This window comes from Natrix helvetica (genome assembly GCF_964273705.1).
Source record: "Natrix helvetica genome assembly, chromosome: 1".
Classification (NCBI taxonomy): Eukaryota; Metazoa; Chordata; class Lepidosauria; order Squamata; family Natricidae; genus Natrix; species Natrix helvetica.
Genome location: NC_138548.1, coordinates 209621030 through 209642872, shown reverse-complemented (window position 1 = coordinate 209642872; position 21843 = coordinate 209621030). Strand labels below are relative to the sequence as shown.

Below are 21843 nucleotides of genomic sequence, written 5' to 3'. Positions count from 1 at the left end.
GGTTTCTTATAAAGTTCATCAACTTTTGTGAAAAGGAAGGAGATCACGGAACAATATAGCGCTGATTTCATAACACGAATCAGAGGTGTGGGGCAATTAAAAACATATTCAGACAAAATTGATGAACATGAATAGAGAATTTGAAAGTGTAAAGAGTTAGTAATATATGATCTGGCATTTACAAGAATGGAAATATATTGAGGGGTAGCATGGTGTAGTAATTAAGGGGTTAGATTGTCACTGAGAGACCTAGGTTCAAATCCATTCTCAGTCACAGGACTGAGTCTTGACTGCAAAATTTTTGCAAGGGGTTCCTGATCAGATTTGCTGAAAGGTTACAGCAATCTCAGCCCCTAGAAGATTTTAACATTCAAAAGCCACTTTTCTCCCTTATCCTGCTAAGGTGGGATTCTTTCCAGCTTCTTAACCACAACCTATTTATGAATTGTCAGAAAGACCATTCTTTTGACTAATAGAATAGGAATGTCAAGATGTCCAGAATGAGAATCCTTCTCAGGCTCTGATCATACCATTCCACTGAACAACTCTGAACCAGGCATTCTCTCCCAGCCTGATTTAGCTCACAATGTCGTTGTTGTTGTGGGGAGAAATGGAAGGTGGGAAGTGCAAGCGCTTTGAACTTATATAATAAAAGTGGGCTATAAATCTTACAAAGAAAGAAATCACAAAGTGATTATTATCAATTATGGACATTTAGTGATTTCCATAGGATCGTGATGGCGAACCTCTGGCACATGTGCCAGAATTGGCACGCAGAGCCATCTCGCTGGGCACGTTAGCTCTGCTCTTCCAGGTTCCAGCATGCTGGCCAGCTGGTCATCACGTGCGTGGAAGCGCTGGAAACCGGAAGCATAGCCCCCCAGTGCGCATGCGCATGCCGGGAAGATGATCTTCCAGTTTTGGCGTGCACATACACACCAGCCACCTTGTCTTCTGGTTTCTGTTGCGTATACGCATGCAAAGACCAGCTGGCCGATGTGCATGTACACGCCAGAAACCAAAAGATCATTTTCCCAGTGCATGCATGTGCAGGGGGCGGCTGCTCTTTCGGTTTACAGCATGCGCACACGTGCTCCCATTTCAGCACTCGGTGCTGAAAAGGCTCGCCAACACTGCCATAGGATGAAAAGAGAGGCTTGGAGAGTTGAATTTTATGATGTCTCATGTACAGCAAAGTTAATAAGAGCAAAAACATTTAAATTGTAAAGGATCAAAGAAGGCATTTGTTGTTTGGATCTCTAAGCAATGTTCCCCCTATCCTTATGTCAAAGGAAAACCTTACTAACCCATTTAATAGTTGCCATAATATACCAAGGCCAGTAATACATTTTTTTAAAAAAGTAAATACTCAGGTGAGATTCTCCCTTCTCTTGTGACTTCAAATATTTTTTTCCTAATGCATACATTTAGGACCCATTTCATAAGTTGCATACTGGGATCCAGTTTGATCTCTGTAAATTCTTAATATACAATTACTGCACCTAGGAAGATATTCACTTAGGTAGATTATTCACAGATCCCCCCCCCAAGGTTAATGAGGTCACACAAGAGAGGAGTAGAAATTTATTGGAAAGAAGAGTGACCTTATACTACCAACAGAAACTAAGCTACATCTTTCAGTATCAGGCAAGAAATAAATCTGTTTCTTACTTTTCATTAGTTTCTTCAGTGCGGTAGGTAATTTCACACAAGTATAGTAGAAATCTCCTTCTGGGCTCCACTTAACTTTCCCTGTCTCAGTTATTCATTCTTCAACAGAGAATTCTCAATGGGCTCAACCAATCTAGTTTTCCCAGAATTTCTGCTATCATTTTACCAAATACCAAATCATTTCTCTACAATCTCTCCCACTCTTGCTATCTCACAATTGGCTGTTTCTTTCGGGGGTTCTAAAACCTTATCTTTTCAGAATCTTATCACAAAGCTCAGTAGCATATGATTACATCCTAGGACAGAGTCAATCCATAAAGGTGCCAGTGATGTAGTAGTTAAGATGCTGAGCTTCCCTTGGGGAGATCTATCATGTAAAGCTGCCTTCAAGACGAGATAATCCATTGCCTCACCTGATTCAATGCAGTACTGACAGTCCTTGTTTAGCAACCGTAATTGGGAAAGCAACTAAGTCATTAAGTGAAGCAGCTGCTACATAAAACTGCATCTGGGCTTATGATCTTCCTTCGGCTTTCCTTTGTTTTGCAGACTGGCAAAGGTGGTAAATAAAAGCATTGATTGGAAAATTACTTTTTCATAACTGTTGTAACTGCAAAAAGTCACTGTCCAAGGCAGTAGTTAAACAAGGACTACCTGAACTGTCAAATAATACAGTTTACAGAAGGCCTATAAGGGCTTAGGGAGAAAGGTTTCTTTCAGAATCCAACTTTCAGGACTACTATATGGAAAGCAGACACCCAAATACTTTCATGCCTAGCATCCTTATACTATGTAATCTATGACAATCCAAAACATAAAATTAAATTAAATATCCCAATTTTTTTCTCACAAAATAGTTCCTTGCAGAAATGAGAAGACTATTAATTACGTTTAATTCTGCAATTTTAACCATTTTAAATTTGAATGAAATTTTCCATCTATCAAGCAGAATACTTTCGTTATCTCTGCTTTAAGAGAATTTTAGAAATAACAGGGATTGTACCCATAACATTGTAAGGCAAGTGTTAAGAATTTAAATATAGACATAAAAGTATAAATATTCTTTAACTAAATTTTCCTTTTTAGGTATCTATTTCGCAATCTTTGTTTGCAACATTTAAATACGGCTATTACTCAAAGATAAAATTTGCAGTTAAGAATGCTGTTCGGCTTTTAAAAATTATTTTTAAAAAAATGAAGCAGCATGGTTGTTCTTACTAGCTCAGGATTTACTAAAACTGGTTTTAAAAAATTAGAGTTCAATAAAGAGCATCCAAGATGATTTTGTATTTTAAAAAAGGATGTTTTGGCAAAGTTGCCCATCAAGCTTACTGTGCAGTAAACTCAATTTAAGTAAACATCCAGTAGGACTGAGTTTCACTAATTGCCAGGGTCTTTTGGACCATTTTACAAATGCTTCTGTGCAAAAACAACTTGTTTTTTTCTGTGACTCGAGACAAGGATTTTCCAATTGTTTTCTTGTTCACTTGTAATACTTTTACACTTCAAAAGGCAATTTGGGGCAAAAAAATAAAATAAAAAAAATAAAATCTCTCTCTCTTACACTGCTTATACGGTTAGTATAGTTGACGGAAAAGGATTGTAACGAGACTTGGCAGGTTGTGGCTTACAACCATAATCTTGTTAGCTCATTGCATTACTTACTACGGAACCTGTGTCAGCAGCAAAGCAGCAACACACACTGACATCTCTGAGATTGCTAGTGGGAAGGGGAGGCAGGACGGCTTCACCAAACCCGTTGTCTAAAAGAAACAGCAAGATAGGCCCAGGGAACAGACAGCCTTGGGTGCCTTTCAGCTACTCTTGTGTGTTTTGTTTGAAACAATGCATCTTGGTTAAAAGAAAAACAAATAGTGGGAAGAGGTTAAAGGATGTACACTAGTGTAAACTTGGTTCTGGCCTAGCTTTGTTCTATTTTTCTTCTTCTATTAGTGTATTTTTATTATACAGGTAGTCCTGGACTTACAACCACAATTGAGCCCAAAATTTCTGTCGTTAAGTGAGACATTTGTTAAGTAGGTTTTGCCCCATTTTACAACGATTCTTGCCTCTTTTGTTAAGTGAATCACTGCAGTTGATAAGTAACACCATTGTTAAGTGAATCTGGCTTCCCCATTGACTTTGCTTGTCAGAAGGTTGCAAAAGGGGATCACATGACCCCGGGACAATGCAAATGTCATAAATGTGAGTCAGTTGCCAGGTGTCTGAATTTTGATCACATGACCATGGGAATGCTGCAACAGTCACAAGTGTGGGAAATAGTCATAAGTCACTTTTTTCGGTGCTAAACGAACTGTTGTAAGTCGAGGACACCCTGTATAATTTATTTGAGCATCTATACTTTTACCAAGGCTCATTTCTTTTTGCTTTAAAATTTGTAGGTTGTCTTGCACTTTGTTGTTCACAAAACTTGAAAGACGTTTACTTAGAGAAATGAGAGAAAGTATACATTCTAAGGCAAACCTATGCCACGCATGCCCGAAGTGGCACCCAACGCCATGTGGCCTGGCATGCGCGGTGTCACCCGTTCCTCTTCCAGGTTTCTGGCATGTATGCGTGCATGACAATCAGCTGGCCTTTGCGCATGCAGCAATGCCATAAACTGGAAGAGCTGGTCTTCCATTTTCCTCCGTGACCATGCGCGCTGGCCAGCCGATCATTGCATGTGCATGTGCACCAGTAACTGGAAGACTAGCTGGCCAGTGCGCATGCATGCACCCAAAACCAGAAGTTCATTTTCTGGCACGCGCATAGCTCCTCTTCTGGGTTTCGGCCCAGACACACGCACATGCGCGCAAACTCTCCATTTTCAGGCTCTCGGTGCCAAAAAGGTTCGCCACCACTGTTCTAAGGTTTACAATTTAAGGATTCTCTTTAGATAATTGTTCTTAGAAACTTTAGAAGCCTGGGCAAGGAAGGAAGCTCCTTATATGGAATGATGTGAAGAGGGAAATGAGTGAGTGTGTAAGGGGTGGTATTCTATAGGAGTGGAAGATTGTAATATCTGTGCTGGATGGAGAGGGTCTTTGCAGCCACCCATCTAACAGCTTGTTGTTGTCATTCTTGGGTGAAAAATAAGGAACTTAATTCATGCAATTGCCTGTTTCCTTGATCCCAGCTCAGAAACAAATTTGGCGAGGAATAAAATATTCCCACAATTTCATGTGCAAGCCACTCTAATCTACGGCAACCTTATTGCACAGCTATAACCTATGCAGGACTGGGGTAGGACCTTTTCAGGCAAATAAACTTTATTAAAATGTACAAGCTTCATGCATTTTAATCACATTTGCTAGTCTGAGAAGGTGCTACCACGCTGCTCCTGATTTTTGGTTCTCACAGACCAGCACTGCAGCAATCTACAGTGACTTATTATGCATCGTGCTTTCAAACTGGGATGAAGAATGTGACTATAAGCCTCCCTACCAAAGTCCCCAGTGTATCCTTTGTCATCCACTGAAAGGCATGGAGGAAGCCAGTGCAAGTGCTTCATGTTTCTGTGCTTGTCAAGAAAGGAGGAAGGTTAGCTACTGGAGGGTAACAGGGCTTGAGCCCAACCCAGGGATGATCTTATGCCATCTATAATGACACTTGGGAGATGGTCTGACCTGCAGCTAAATTATTAAAAAAAAAAAAAAAACAGATGCTGAGGTATGTGAACACGATCATGAGGTTTGCCAGTGTGAGAAAATCACACTTCTGAATGGGTATAAAGCAGTGGTGGGATTCAGCCAGTTCGCACCACTTTGGGAGAACCGGTTGTTAACTTTCTGAGCAGTTTGTTGAACTGGATGTTGGAAGAAATCATTAGGGCAGAGAACCAGTTGTTAAATTATTTGAATCCCACCAAAGTGTCTTTGCCTCACTGCTGACTATCTGGAAACATGACTGACCTGGAAGAAAGATCTTCCAGGAAACAGCTGGATTTCAGGCAGAACTGAGGTTCTGCCCTTTTGGTCTTAGAAATGAAGTAACTGACTCAAAATCTACTCAGGACCCTAAATTAAATGTGGCCTTATACCAAGCAGAGTAGCAGGCAAGCCCAGGAAAACTCAGCGTCCAACAAGCAGCATTTATATGCGGCAACTCGCCTTGACAGTAGCCATTTTGTAATCTGGCGTTGAGAAGTTTTTCATGAGGCCAAATGAGGATGCGGACAAATTCATCCCCTTTTATCTCAAAATAGCTGAATTAAATACTGTTAGCCCATCTTGGCTGATCTTAAAGAGCTAAGTAGGCTTGGATCTGGTGAGTCCTTGATGGAAGATGACCAGACAATCCCAGGACTGTAACCTAGATTGGAAAGTCTTACAAACATCCTGCAAAGAGATAACAACAAACCAATTTCATATGTTCTTGCTGAGAAAACTGCATGGATGTGTCCAAACTCAACTTTTTATGATTATGTGCTTAATGTGGCAGGTTGGCTAGAGAAGAAGGCTGCAAATACTGTACATATATACCATAATCCAGTATACACTCTCCATTCACACACAGACACACACACAGCCATATTCTGCAGAAACAAGGTCATATTTTTTACCACAAACCAATTCAGAGAGACTCGTAACTTCCCCTGTCTGTTTTCAATTAACCGCCGTTTATCATCTTGCCTAGAGGCACTAGTTAATCTTAATTGCATTTTATTCAAGCCAGCCAGCTAGATTCAGAATCCATGATTTGAAATTGGGTGGCTAGAATAAGACATAGTTAAGTGAACTTTGTATAGGTTCAGAGATAAAAAGAATGTTTATCAGTTTAAGTTATTATATCCCGTTTCTCAGGGCTATTCTGGAGGGAAAAAATAATTAGGTGTGCAAAATTGTATGGACCTAAGGTTTATTCTTGGAACCTATCAAACATCCTGATTCATTGAATTCTACTCCCATAATGCTCAGCCAGGATGGGTCAAAGAAAAGAAGGCTATTTTATCTTTCCATTGATGGCTGTTATCTTACCTCTTATATTTGCCCACTACTAGTTTTAGAAACAAAGGGAATAATCTTGGAAGAGCTACAAGACAACCCAGCTTTGCATAAAAATGAACAGTGCCAGCAGCGGATGTAACTTTCATAATTGTTTTGGCTTAATTATTGTACAAGGTTTTAAAAATGTACTTATTTCATTATTCCCTGTTGTCTATCATTCTGGGATGGTTATATAAACTGTTTTTTATAAAACAATTAGTTCAAAACCTGGAAAAAAAAACACTCCAACCCAACAGAATTAAAATAGCAGGAAGCTTTTAAAACCTTACAATAAAAACAACATTATTTCCCCCTAAAATCCAATTTATGTCCCAGTCTCTGTAAGAATGGGCAGTATAGTATATCTCTTATCTCAGGATAATAATCCATGAAACTAATAAAGCAGACCATTGTCCGTAACATTTAGACTATTTCAAATTTGCTCATTTTAAAGAGGCAGAAGAATATTTGTGGGTTTTATCTAAACTATTATTTCCCTTTAAGAGTGGAAGATTTGAACTACAGGGGCTCATGGTGATGAGCCTTTTTTATAATGTATTAATACATTTATACTCCTCCCCCCCCCCCCTCCTTGGGCAGCTCACAAAACAAAGAGTGATGTTTTATCCTCGCAAGCCTATGATGTAGATTGCAGGAAGAAATGGTGACTGAGTGAGGACTATAATTGTCTCCTTGGTCCCAGTCCACCGCTTGTAGCTATATGACACCCATTTTGTCCACACTAGTGTCCCTTTTTATTAATGCTTAAAGTACCAACATGAATTCAAGCAACAACACGTGGGTGGGTTGGTGAGTCCAGGTCCCCTAATGGTCTTTCTGATCAAGATATCTTCATTGCAAGAGAATTCCCCAAAACAGGCTGGGGATAAAAGCTATCCTAGTGCACATTACGAGCAACAGAGCAAGGAGTAGCTCAATTGCAAATTCCAGATGACACACTCATTATGTATAATTCCATTTTGTTTGTTTTCCAGCTGGCAGAAAAAACAAGAATCGTGGAATAATCTGGGTCCCAGTGACCAGTACAAGGTAGGTGCAGGACTACCAGTGAGCACCCCAGCATAGAACTAAAGAAAAATATAGTCCAACAATTAATCCTGGGAAAACCTTGGCAGATATAGAAAGGAAGAACTGTGAGTGTGAGGATTTAAGGCTGTATTTTTTCAAGCCTGCAACTTGAACGTGTGTGAACGTCAAGTTGCAGATGTTGGTAAACACTGATTTAAGGAGTGTAAACACTGATTTAGGGAGTGCATTTTAAGGGGGGGGGACTCATTGCCTCATACCACATTCATCTGATCAAGGTTCAGGAAAGGAAGCGTTCACCAATAATGCCTTCTTCCCTAGTTATTTGCCATGTCTGTGGACTCCAAAGACCTGAAGAAGGATCGTCCAGACTGCTGAAAGTGTCACACCGTGTCAGTTCCCTACTCCTGCCATGTTGAAGGAAAGTTACTGGACTTGTCATTGGCACAGCTGCATCTTCTGCCGTCTTGCCACGCAGAACATGTCAGCCTTTCGAGAGTTCTCGATGAAGCTTCTGCCTCAGCCAAGATAACTTTGCAGCTGTTCTCCCCTGCCTCTGCAGTTTGCTGGTGGCGACTGCAAAGATCACCAATCAACATCTACAGCCCATCCAACAGAATCAAAAGTGCCCAGTGACCCATTCTACCACTGGGAAATGCCCCTAAATATTGAGCTGACAAACAACTTGTTTATTTTAAAAAAAAATCAGGAGGGTGGGGGGAAGAGAGGGAGAGACAAAGTGACACAAAGCACATTCTTTTTGGTCCCCTTTGTGCAAACTTCTTGGTTCACTATTTTCCTTCCCTTCCTACAAAAATCCTTGACCTTGATGTGTGGCATTTCCTGCCTCCCACGCTCAGTTTTACCATTCCCACAGAGACAGGACAGTCCCAGCACCTAGATCAGTGATGGAGAACCTTTTCGGCTTGGTGTGTCCAAAATTTGAAAAATGCTTAATTTGACTCACTACCCTCCCCTTCAAACAAAAGAGAAACAATTCTTTACATATTCATTTGTTTTTAAATATATATATATATACAGTCCAATCATGTGTGATTCCCAGAATCTGCTGCACACTTACCCTCAGGTAGTGTTCTCTTTCTGTTGACAGGCCCTGTGGCAGTTCTGGGTCACCCGAGGCCTTCATTCTTGAAGCAGCTTGGGAGAAGCCTCTTCCATGGCCTCTGCAGCCTCTGGAAACCACAAAAGCACGTCCCATTCTTGTATGTTTTTCAGAGGTTCTGGAGGCTTCAGAAGTCCGCAGTCCTCTTACGTGACTTCTGGAGGGTCCGGAGGCCACATGAGAACACACATGAGAAAACACCCTCACGCAGCCTCCAAAATTTGTGCAAGAACAAGTTGTGCTTTCAAGAATATTGTCGGATGTTGATGAATGTCAGTGTGTCACCCAAAACATGGTGTGTCACTCTTGACATTGTGTCATAGGTTCGCCATCATTGACCTAGCTATTGGAATTAATAATGCCAGTTAAATTCTTTTAGAGGATGTCATCCTTGTTGCGGCTCTTTTAAAATCAAAATAAATAATTAGCATCAAGGAACTCCATCCCTAACTTTCTATACTATTTTACTTAGGGTCCTATGCTCTCTGGATTCTTTAGCTTCCTCCACTTTGAGGTCTAGGATCAGAAGCATAGCTCGGTGGCTCCAAAACAAATCTTTCAGATACGCTCCAAAATTTCAACTGTAATCTTCAATTAAAGCACCAGCAGTATCTACATTGGGGCTTGAAGATTTAACCTGCCATTTGGGGAAACAGCAGCAGCAGTGAAACAGCACCAGGCACTGTTTGGCGGCACAATAATGCCAGCATGTTGCATCAGCAGGAAAGCTGTCAGATCTGCCCTACAAAAATCAGCATCAAAGAATGTTCTGTCTCACTCTTACCAATGACTGTGGTCTTTTTAGTCTGAAAGAAAGAAGAAGAAGATGGCATGGATAATGCCACCCATCTGACAGTTGCAGGAAAAGGTTGCCTCACTTATCCATAGCCTTCTTCACCTGTGGCTCTGCTTCTGTATGTTGGAACTCTCTAGGTCAGTATCTTATGTTCCTCTGTGGCATGCATTTCTTTTTAAAGACTGAAGGGCTGGCTGGAAGCCTCCCTGCCTGTGGCTATCATCAGTCAGTTCTTTCACTGACTTTAGGCCGCAATCACGATGCATTCAGGCATCCTGCAGTTATTTGGTGGGACTTTGCTTTTCCCAAATTTAAGCAGGGTCAAACTGGATTTGTACTTGATAGGAGACCAGCAGGGAAGCTTTCTAAGAAGATAAAATATCTTGAAAGAAGATACTGGCCAAGAAAATCTGTGAAGCTGCCATGAGCTGAGCTCCACTGAAGGAGTCTTTACCTTTACCTTTCTCCTACCCTGTCAGCCCTCAGTTCAACTCTTTCACAGATTTCCTTTAATTTTATACTATTAGAGGACATGAAGTGATTAGGAATTACAGTACAGCAAGGTAAAACTGCAGTTGGCTTTATCCTCTGCTTCACCTAAGCCTTACATGCCTTCTGTACCTCACACCAAGATAATTTCCTCACAGAGAAAAAGAAATGATACCTCTGATCCTACACAGAATAAATTATTTAAATCTACTGAGACTCAGGACCAGGGGTGAAATTCAGCAGGTTCTGACAGGCTCTGGAGAACCAGTAGCGGAAATTTTGAGTACTGGCAAAAAACATCTCTGGCTGGCCCCAGAGTGGGGTGGGAATGGAGATTTTGCAATATCCTTCCCTCAGGAGTGGGGAGGGAATTGAGATTTTGTAGTTTCCTTTCCCCTGCCATACCCACCAAGCCATGTCCACAGAACCGGTAGAAAAAAAATTTGAATTTCACCACTGCTCAGAATCGACATCCCAAATCAACCTAAGCGGTGGTCTGAATCCAGACCTGAGGCCCAGCTGCATTTTGTTTGACCACAGTTAGTGCAACAAACCATGGTTGATGTCTAAGCCATATACATAGTTTATTATAACTTCCCATAATCTCTTCATTCTGCACATCTGTAATGTGCCAAGTGCCTTTGGTGTGCTATTTTCATGCTGATGTCTGCCAGGTAAGGTAGATCTGGACTTTCTTTTTAACAGCCCTACAATTCTCCAATCCATTATTCATTCTTGTCCTGGCCTTTTAGAACAAACTTTGACCCTTAGCAGAGAGGAAGGAGAGAGCCAGTTTAGCCTAGAAGTTGAGACTGGGAGACAATGAGTTCTAGTCCCACCTTCGGTTTAAAAAGAAAAACAGCTGGGGGGATCTTAAGCCAGTCACTTCTCACCATCCTGGGAAGCATACAATGACAAACCATTTTCAAAATTTTGCCAAGAAAGCTGCCCTGGCTAATTCATCAGTTGCCAGGAGTCAACAACATGCACACAGGTGCACAAATGCCCCCACACATACAAGAAGGACCAGTGAATAAACAAATTGCCATAGCTGTATAAGCAATTTTTTTTAACTGCCATAGAAAAAGACATGACTTCCACCTGTCAGTCTTGCAGGACTGGGATCCAACTGTATATGTAAATATAGTGCAAACAATCAGCTACACAACTGTAACATTAGAGTGTAAGCTTGTTTTGTACTCTCGTTTTACAGTTATTACAACTGGTGGCCCTCCTTCCCCAAGATAGGTCACATTTCCTATAGCTGTTATCTTAGCTCTAAAAGCAAGAAGGGGTGTGTGTGTGTGGATGGCCCACCATCTAACAAGCCTGCAGTGAAAAAGTGGTGTGTGTTTTCTCCTGCTGCTCCCTTAAATCTTTCGTTTCCTGCCACCCTGTAGGAGGAACAGATGACAGTTCTGCTTGGACTCTGGAGAGAAATGCAACATTCACTATTATTCGTGATTATTCCCACTCCCTTCCTCTCTCTCCCCTCCCCCCGCGCCCGCCACCTAAGCCACACACGCCGAAAGCAAAATCCAATCGCGGTGAACAAATCCAATTTGCAGTAGCAGCTAATAGAGTTTGTTGCTGGTTTAAGCGATGGCAGCGTCAGAAAGGCTCTGAAAAGCATCTAGGCCTCAGGCCAAGTAGAGGAAGAATGAAGTTGGCTAGTGAACCATCCACACATGGGGTTGGGCAAACATTTTTTAATTTTTTTCCCCCTCAACCTTTGACTGGGCTCCAGAAAAAATGAAATTTACCAGGAGAATGATACAATTACATCTCTATGCATTCTCCTGTTTGTCTTAAGATTAGGCAAAGACGAAGAGGAAAACTCAAGTGCCGCTGGGATCAAACTCTTGAGGGCAGCCCTCATCTCTGTTTCTCTCATTAGCTTCCCTCTGCCTTCCTAAAGGCAACAACTCAGTTGTGGTTCATAAATGCAGCCCACCCTCTTTCATAGAGGCCTTCCTTGCTGGCCCACTCTTCTTCCATATGATGGGACACCTCTGCACATCTGAGAGGGGAAAGGTGGTGGGTTAAGGGCCAGACATTGAGCAAGTTTCTGTATGTCTAGAATAGTAAGATGCTGATTTGCTGCTGAATACCTCAGTCTATAACGGCAGAAGAACTGGTCTTTAGATACATGTGTCTGTAGTTACGTATTTGCGCCTAGAAGGGAAACGTAATAATAGTCTATAAAGGAATTTCCTGCACTTCAGTATAAATAAAGATGTAGAACAGGTCTATTTCTTCTCCATCTGCTCTAGCAAACAGCTATCTTCATACCAAATGTGAATTCACGGTTAACTGAACCACGTTACTGAATTAACCCGATTGCTTAGCCGTGCACAATATACCCAATTGTTAAGCCACCACACTGAGCCACAGGCAAAGCAATTACATGTAAGCCCCCTTCACAACGGCCAAAAAATGCATCATTCTTGAAGGACACTTCTACACTTCTACTCATCTTCAACTCATAGTCAAGGTCAGTTATCTGATATCACATTAAGCTGGTGCCTCCTACTTTTCCCAACACAGGTGTGATAAGATTCATTTCAGTACAGTTAGTCCTCACTTACTGACTGCAGCAACCGTTCAAAGTTACGATGCTTCGGAAAAAATAACTTTGCAACCCATCCTCACATTTACAATCCTCACAGCATCCTGCAGTCACATGATTGTCGGCTGCTTACTTTTGCAACAGGCATGTATTTTTCGCTTGAGTCAAGCAGAATTAATACCGTACAATATGGAAGGAGGAAGGAAGATTATAAGTCATGCCCACATATTTTTTTTTGCTTAGTGACTCTATGTCTTCACTTAATAACCAAAAGGGAAGTAAGATTATACAGTGCATTCTAGAAAGTATCCAGACCACACTTCACTTTTGTCAATTTTGTTGTGCTGCAGCCTGATTCTACAGTTGTTAAATTCAACCTAAATTTCTAAAATTCTATTTTCACTTTGCCATTATGGGGTGCCGAGTGTGGATTATTGAGAAAAGAAAATGAATGTCAATTGTTGGATGAAATGTCCTTCTGGGTTCGGCTCCAAGTGGGGAAAAAGACACTGGAGACATGGAGGCTGCTTGGAAAGATGGTTTTAATGGTGGACAGGACCACATGGCTTGAGTCCTGAGCAGAAAAGGTGATCACATGTTTCAATGTTGATGGAGAAGAAGAGAAAGGAAGGGAAGAGAAGGGAAGAGAAGAGCAGAGAAGAAAGGCTTGCTGGGCTTTTCATAATCTGTTCAGCCCCACCTATCTGTTTCCTGTTCCTGTGTAAGAAATGTATTCTGATTGGTTGCCAGACTCACATGGGCCCGTGCAGAGGCAACTCTCTAGGCTGAGTTTTGAATCCAGGTTTGGTTGAGTTCAGATGCCATGTGGTCAGTTGAGTAAAGTGCCAATATTATTATGCCTTAATCCCATGCCCCTGGAGCTGATGGGGAGAACTCTTTATTATGTAAAGTGGACTAGCTTGGCCTTCTTAATGGCCCATTGACAAAGTGGGGATGGGCAGGAAGCTGCAGGAATTTGTGTTTAAAATGTGTTTCTCCCTATTTCACATCCAGGAAAATATAATATTCTGCCTTTTCAATATTTCCTAGAATATTTCATTTTTCTGGGAGAGGGCTGGGTGATAACTTCCTACACAACAACTGTAGAATCAGCCTGCAGCATAACAACATTAACAAAGGGGCCTGAATACTTTCTGAATGCACTGTAAGTCCAATCAGAGTTACATGATTTTCCGCCTAGTGACCATGTTGCTTAGCAACTGAGTTACTGATCCCAATTGTGGTTGCTATGTGAGGACTACTTGCACATAGTAACGTATAACACCTTTTAGAGTCATCCAACTATTGTTGCTTCAACTTAATGAGGGCAGGTTTTATATCCTTTCAAGCTAGGGGATGTTATGAAGGCGCTAGAAGTGAGGAAATGACCTAAGTGACTGGTGATGCTTTAGTAGAGAATGTGTGGCATTAACACAACAGGGGCTGGGAGGTGAAATGGGATAACTCAGCGCAGCCCACCTGCCATGACTAACTCACCACAGCCAACTCGCCACGGGACAATTCAATGTGGAATAACTCAAGAGACGGACAAGTAGAGTTGCAGTTCATTCCAGCCTTGAGAACTTCTAGCTTGAGAAGGTTCAAACCTAAAGCAAGACAACACAGCAAGTTGGCCATGGGCAAATTGGCCAGGGAAAGTTGGCCAGGGCGAGTTGTCCTAGACCCACTACGACAGGGGTGTCCAAACTTGGGAACTTTAAGACTTGTGGACTTCAACTCCCAGAATTCCCCAGCCAGCATGGCTGGCTGGGGAATTCTGGCAGTTGAAGTCCACAAGTCTTAAAGTTCCCAAGTTTGGACACCCCTGCACTAGGAGGTGACCAACTCACATTGGCTTCTTTTAGCCCATCCTTCTTCTTGTGTTACTGTCAACTTCCCTGCGAAATCATTTTGGTTCAGGCAGCAGGACTGATTAGGCAGCCAGCAAAGCAGTATTGGGATTTCCCTAACCAAATAACAGTATGAGAGGCAGAGCAAGAGAAAGGGAATGATGAGGGAGGGAGAACCTGAGAGAGGCAGGTTGGTGAGGGCAAGTAAAGCGCGCACACACACACACACACACACACACCTCATTCTAAGGAACAGGTTCTGATGAATAGCTAGAAACCCATGGTTCTGGCCATTTGTCAAAACTTGCTCCTTTCAGCTCAAGATCATTAGGGAGAGCAACTACCAGTAACTTCCCCCACCCCACCCCCACCCCCCAAGCCTAGCAGGCAAGACTGGGAACAGGCAGGGTAGGAGGGAAAATATTTGCAGCCACCAATCACTGTTTCTTCTCTTTTTAAAACCTTGTTCTGCATTAAATTGCCAGGAAAAGTACCACTTGTTCCTTCGTTAATGAGGCAAAGGTCAGTTGTAGGAAAAGAGCAAATTTACCCAGTCATCTTTTGTGTTACTTACAGAACGGAGGAAATTGGAAGGGACTCGGATTCCAACATCACAAACACTGGTCCTCATCAGAGGAAATAGCAGGTCCAGAAGTAAATTGGCTATTTCCAGAGCAAAGGGAAATACACATTAAGAAAATAAACCATTTAGTACACCATCCTCCCCTGCAGCAGTTCTCATCATACCCAGCCACAATGACCAGGCATGTAAAAAAAAATGATATAGTTCAACAACTTTGGAAATTCTTTTATTTTCTTTAAGGCTGTTAAATACTAACAGCAGTACTGTCTACATGTTCTCCAGGTGCTAATCTTTAGGCACTGCTGCTCATCCTATCCAGGTACAGCAGAAAGATTTCGGCAGGTTTGGAGAAATCTGCAAAAGAATGTCAAACTTAATCTTATTTTAAAAAGATCCCTTGAAAGTTGCTCAGTGGGATACGAAATGTATACAATGGATGCAGAATATTACTGGGGAAGATAATATGGAAAATTGTACAAGAGGAGGCGGAATGCGGTGCAATGTTTAGAGTTTAGGTCTGGCTGGATTGCCAGAGCCCTAAACAACACATAACTCTGCCTTGCAACTTTTTGTTGCCGTCGGTTTAGGTTTGGACAATATTAGACAATATTAGACAACAGAGGTCCCTGCATTTCTAAACCTCCCTTTTGTACTAGACTTCTGAACGGCTTTGGAAAATGAAAACTACTGAGTCAAGAGGAAAGACAAAAGGAGACCTGAATTCCCCTTTACTGTTATCAAATCATGAAGACAATACTAATGCAAAGTTTTCCAGATGACAGCCTAGTCATCTTAGGAAATACAATTCATCATCACCATGTGGACAGCGACCTACATTTTCTAAATCTGAAACTCTGCTTGTCCGTGTTTCGTGCAGTCAGTTTTGCTCAAGAACCAGGATATTTGCTACATTTCCTAACCCATTCCACATTGCCAATTAAGATAAGCATAGTTAAGAGCTGCATTTCCTAGATCAATATGTCACCGTGGTGAAGGGCTTTAAAAGCAAGCTTTGCAACTCCCATTAGCTGTTAGGATAGAGCAGAGAACTTGCAGTCGGAACAACTATTAGTTCCGTGGCTGTTGCTACATTTTATGTAATACATCCATCCCCATGATATCCTGACTATCAATCCTGGCTTGCTAATATTTTTAGAAAGGAGCCAAATTGCATAACCCATTTACCATAGTTCTTTGCAATGCGTTGTATCCACTTAGTTATGCAACCTGCCCCTCCTCAAAAAAATAAAAGTATAAACTAGTTTAACTTTTACTGAGTTGGCAAAAAAAGAAAAAAGGATCTTCTCCCTCGAGATATAATCAATATTAAACATATTTTTGTTTAGTTTAGTCCTTTAATGGAAATGGATCATATTGGTACCGATGGTGAGCAGTGATGGAGCAGAATGGGACTCTTACGTTCTGCAGCTCAGGGGTATTTTTCAGAGAGGGAGTGATTATGTCATCTGTCAAGGTGCCAAGCTCCTTGACAGCCTTGTTCTGACAGGTGAAAAAGGTGATAACAAGGCTTTCAACTTTTACTTCCGTGCCTGACAGGTTAACACAGGAGAAGCCAAAGAATGAGAAAAATAATAAATCTGAAACTGATTTCCCTTTAAACGGGAGCTTCTTACACCGCGCTAGCCGTTTAAATGTTAACACTTCTTCGCAAGATTGTTTGCATTTCTAATTAAAAACTAAAGGTTGCATTTCAGCCGGCTGAAGCTCTTTTGTTAAAGCTCAGTGGGATTTGCAGGTTAAACCTAGGAAATCAAAAAGTAAGCGCCGCAGAGAGTTCAGAGAGACGGAATCGGCGGTTGTTTGCTTTGGGTAGCTGTGTTGAATAAGGGGGATCGATATTCCTTCTTCGTTTTTGTGCTTCAGAGTGTACATGCGTTTTCAATTTCCTGGGGGCTTCAATATGGATGGAGGCTGTCATGATGAGCTCTTGCAGGGCCAAATTGACCATTACACGGATAATGAATTTCTGACGGGGGGGTGGGGACTCTGCCCTAATGTCATCAAGGATTGGGGTAGGGATGGTATGATGGAGGTCAGTTGATGTTACATATATGTCGGCCTACACTCTCCCATTGCTTTAGCAATTTTGATACTGAATAGCTGAGAAAGCAAGATCTTCATATCTACCTTCAGCCTAATGGTTTGAAGCTCAGACTTTACTAGCTGTGTACCCCGAGCTGCTATGGCAAACTTGGAAAGGTGGTTGTAATTTAATTCGAGTTGGAATACAGGGAAATAAATGTTTCCATTTCTTCATCCTCAACCACTATCATTAATTTACATTCAACCGGCGATAGCTATCACGCCACGTGGGTCTGAAGAAGATTCTGACACAAGGTACTCCTCGAACTTACAATAGTTCATTTAGTGACCATTCAAAGTTACAACATCACTGAAAAAGGTGACTTATGACCATTTTTCACACGACCCTTGCAGCATCCCCATGGCCAGGGGTGGGTCGCTGCCGGCATTACTGCAGGTTCAGTGTGCACACAATTTTGCCTGATGTACACTCCTTGCGTGGGCGCAGTTACCCGTAATTAGGTCTGCGCATGTGCAGAACATTTAAAAATGGGGGGAAAACATGCTGAGCTGACCAGGGGACTGGTTTGGAGGCATGGCAGGCCAGGGGCGCTGCTGGTTCTGGCGACCCAGGCCAGCAACCACAACCGGTTCAGCCGAACCAGTCCAAACCGGTAGGAACCCACCTCTGCCCGTGGCCATGTGATCATAATTCAAATGCTTGGCAGCTGCTTTATATTTATGGTGTTTGCAGTGCATTGGGTTCATGTGGCTACCTTTTGCAAACTTTTGACAAGCAATGTCAATGGGGAAGCCAAATTCACTTAACCACCGTGTTACTAAATTAACAACTGCAGTGCTGTGGCAAAAAGGTTGTAAAATGGGGCAAAATTCACTTAACAAATGTTTCACTTAGCAACATCAGTTCTGGGCACAATTGTGGTCACACGCCGAGGATATGTTGTGAATTTGAAGTGACCTGCCATCTGCATTACAAAATGGGTTGCCCACTTTTCTGCAAGAGAAGGCGGCTATATTACATCCAAGGTATGTGTGACCACAGACCAAGGCAGCCACAGAATCCACCAGCAAATATCAGGATGTACTATAACCAGGGGTGGGCTTCAAAAATTTTAGCAAGGGCTTCTCTGCCTGGTTGCTGGGTGGGCGTGGCCATGATGGGTGTGGCCTAGTCAGCCTCCTACAATACAATAGCAGAGTTGGAAGTGACCTTGGAGGTCTTCTATTCCAACCCCCTGCCTAGGCAGGAAACCCTATACCATTTCAGACAAATGGCTATCCAACATCTTCTTAAAGACTTCCAGTGTTGGGGCATTCACAACTTCTGGAGGCAAGCTGTTCCACTGATTAATTGTTCTAACTGTCAGGAAGTTTCTCCTCAGTTCTAAGTTGCTTCTCTCCTTGATTAGTTTCCACCCATTGCTTCTTGTTCTACCCTCAGGTGCCTTGGAGAATAGTTTGACTCCCTCTTCTTTGTGGCAACCCCTGAGATATTGGAACACTGCTATCATGTCTCCTCTAGTCCTTCTTTCTCTTAAGCTAAACATACCCAGTTCCTGCAACCGTTCTTCATATGTTTTAGTCTCCAGTCCCCTAATCATCTTTGTTGCTCTTCTCTGCACTCTTTCTAGAGTCTCCACATCTTTTCTACATCGTGGCGACTAAAACTGAATGCAGTATTCCAAGTGTGGCCTTACCAAGGCATTATAAAGTGGTATTAACACTTCACGTGATCTTGATTCTATCCCTCTGTTGATGCAGCCTAGAACTGTGTTGGCTTTTTTGGCAGCTGCTGCAAAAAAAATCTGTCCTTCCATCTCCCACAGCATCCAATACAACTGATGAAGCATCCAGAAGAGGAAGCAAAATGTCTTGTTTTGCCTCAAAAATCAGTCCAGTTGCTTTTTTTTTTTTTTTGAAAATAAAAAGAAACCCACTTTTGATGCATGTGATGACCTTATAGAATGAGCAAATAAGAACTCTTTGGAAGGCAATGATCATAATCATTGCATTAACATTACAGGGATATTCTGCTAGCTCGTAGACTCTCATAGGGGTCATTGACTTTTGACAGTCTTCCCCAACCTGGTGCCCTCCAGAAGTGTTGGATTATAATTGCCAACAGGGCCATTCACGGAAGACAAATCTTCAGATGCAAGCAGCATCATGTGATTACAAGCATTGCATACACACAAAAAAGCTTAGTATCAAAATACATAATCAAAGCCAGCTGTGGTAGAAGAAACAGAACATCTGGAAGTTGAAACCAGAGCAATTTAACTAAGGCATCAGTTGTCATCAGCAATAGTAATTAATCTTCAGGATAAGCTTCCAGGATACGCGGGGAGGAGGAGGAGGGTAAATATAATTTACTGTGAAGTGCAGCTTTCCAGTGATTTAGGAACTTCCCCCATAAAGCTAGATTTGAATGAAGTCTGATTTATTAATAAGAGGGAAACAGTATGTTCCCAAAACAAGTGGGAAATGGATAATATTAAAGAGACTAGTTACCTTTTAGAACTATTAATTGAGAAGTTGAATAATAGATGGGACAGCACATTCTCCGAGACATGTGGTGCAAAAGCACCCATTTTATGTGTTATTCCAAATATTATGCATAGAATATAAAAACGTTTGTGTCCTTGAGGAAGATACAGAAATATTTCCCTGGAAGCTGTGCCTTGAAGCACATAGTATCTGAAATGGCCCCCTTGGGGTAGTAGCAGTAGCATCACCGTGACCCTTTCATTCTATGATGGATCCTCAAGGACAAAATAAGATTTTCTCACGGAGTTCTGCTGTCTTCTTCCCAAGTTGATCACATCAAACCTCAACCTCAACTTACAGTAGATGGATTATTCCATGCATATATCTTCTTTTGTGGTGAAGAGGAGGTCATGCTGACCAACTAAAGTATTCAGGATTAGAGTCACGTATGTCCCATTAAAAAACTAATGCATTAGCATTTGAGGAACTCCTTCAGTTCTCCTTTTTGAATGTTATTATTTAGTAGAAAATAATAGAAAAAGCAATTACTACTAACCTGCCTTCTATTGAGGGCCTGTATATTGCACGAGTCAAAAAGAGGACTGTGAAAGTATTTACAGACCCATCACATCCTGGACATAAATTGTTTCAACTCCTACCCTCAAAACGATGCTATAAGGCATTGCACACCAAGACAACTAGGCACAAGAAGTTTTTTCCTGAACGCCATCACTCTGCTAAACAAATAATTCCCTCAACACTGTCAAACTATTTACTATTACTATTAATCTTCTCATCGGTCCTATCATCCATCTCCTCCCACTTATGACTGTATGACTATAACTTTGTTGCTTGTATCCTTACAATTTATATTGTTTCCTGGTATGATTTGATTGCTTATTTGTACCCTATGACTATCATTAAGTGTTGTACCTTATGATTCGTGATGAATGTATCATTTTTTATGTACGCTGAGAGTATATGCACCAAAGATAAATTCCTTGTGTGTCCAATCACACTTGGCCAATAAAAAATTCTATTCTATTCTATTCTATTCTATTCTATTCTATTAGTGTTCTGCCTACAATGTCTTATGCCAATGGACCACTTTACTGTACCACAGCCTTGCCAAGCTGATGCTATCCAGCTCCCTGTTGACTATCAATTCTGAGAAATGCAATAAATACTTAGGGGGAGGGGACACCATATGTATGATGGCTGATTAGTTAGGTAGCAACTTGACAGTGTCCACACAGCCACTTGCAAGCTGATGCTCAGCACTGTCTGGGTGAGCAAAAGCCTATCCCACAACTGCACATTTGTTATGGTTTAGGTTATGGATCTGTTTTTAATCATCCTTTTGGCCTGGTTGTGAAGATGCTGGGCAGATTAGTCCATTTCCAAGGCTCCACAAGATGGTAGCTAGCTGTCTTTTTCTGAGGAACCCTGCTTCTCAACTTGTGGCTCAAGTTGGCTTCTCCATCCACATGGCTCTTGATGGAGGGACCTCTCCATTCCACTGCTGGTTTTTGATGCTGCCACACAATCTATCATGAGAGGAGAAGGAGGAGGTATAGATGCATTGATCTGATGACGTTTAGGCGAGGAAGGTGATCATAGGCTCCAAACCTAACTCCTGATTCCCAGATTCAAGATCCACTTATTTGTGGTTTTGTTAGCTGAAGTTTTGCACTGGAAAAGAGCCCTTGTGAATAATGCAGGCCAAACTTGCTGGAATGTAAGGAATAGCAGCAAGATGATTGTCCCCATATAAACAGATAGTGCAGACTACCAGCTTGTTCTGTGATAAACTTTTACTGTTAAATCATGATACATCTATCTTTTTTTAAAAAAAGCAATAGAAATAGGTTACCTTAGACAGCCACCTGTGCTCAATAAGCCAGAGAAGTGCAAAGGTGTTTGCATAGAGTGTTTCCTCTTAGGTGTTTACTAGTCACAATGACTCCACGCTGTCACCAAAATCAGAAGTCACACATTTTTGATGCCAGTGGCTGAAGGACAACGATGGAGAGGGTGTTTGCCCTTTACCTCTTCCTTGCGGAAAATCAGCAGGATCTAATTGGAAACTATGGGAAATCAGGATATTTAATTAGGAAGGCCTTTGATAGGAAATAATAGAAAATACTTGTAGCTTGGGTTTTAGATTTTGGCAGTG

General features: G+C 41.7%; 1 protein-coding gene across 1 annotated transcript in view; it reads left to right on the top strand.

Annotated features, from left to right (window-relative positions):
- NDUFA4L2 (NDUFA4 mitochondrial complex associated like 2) overlaps positions 1-13302 on the top strand; it is a 56404-nt gene extending 43102 nt beyond the window's left edge. The window contains exons 3-4 of the mRNA XM_081934255.1: positions 7655-7709; positions 8028-13302. Of these exons, the coding sequence (XP_081790381.1) occupies positions 7655-7709; positions 8028-8084 (112 nt within the window). The 3' untranslated portion in view covers positions 8085-13302. The remainder of the gene's footprint in view (positions 1-7654; positions 7710-8027) is intronic.
- The last annotated feature ends 8541 nt before the right edge of the window (positions 13303-21843 follow it).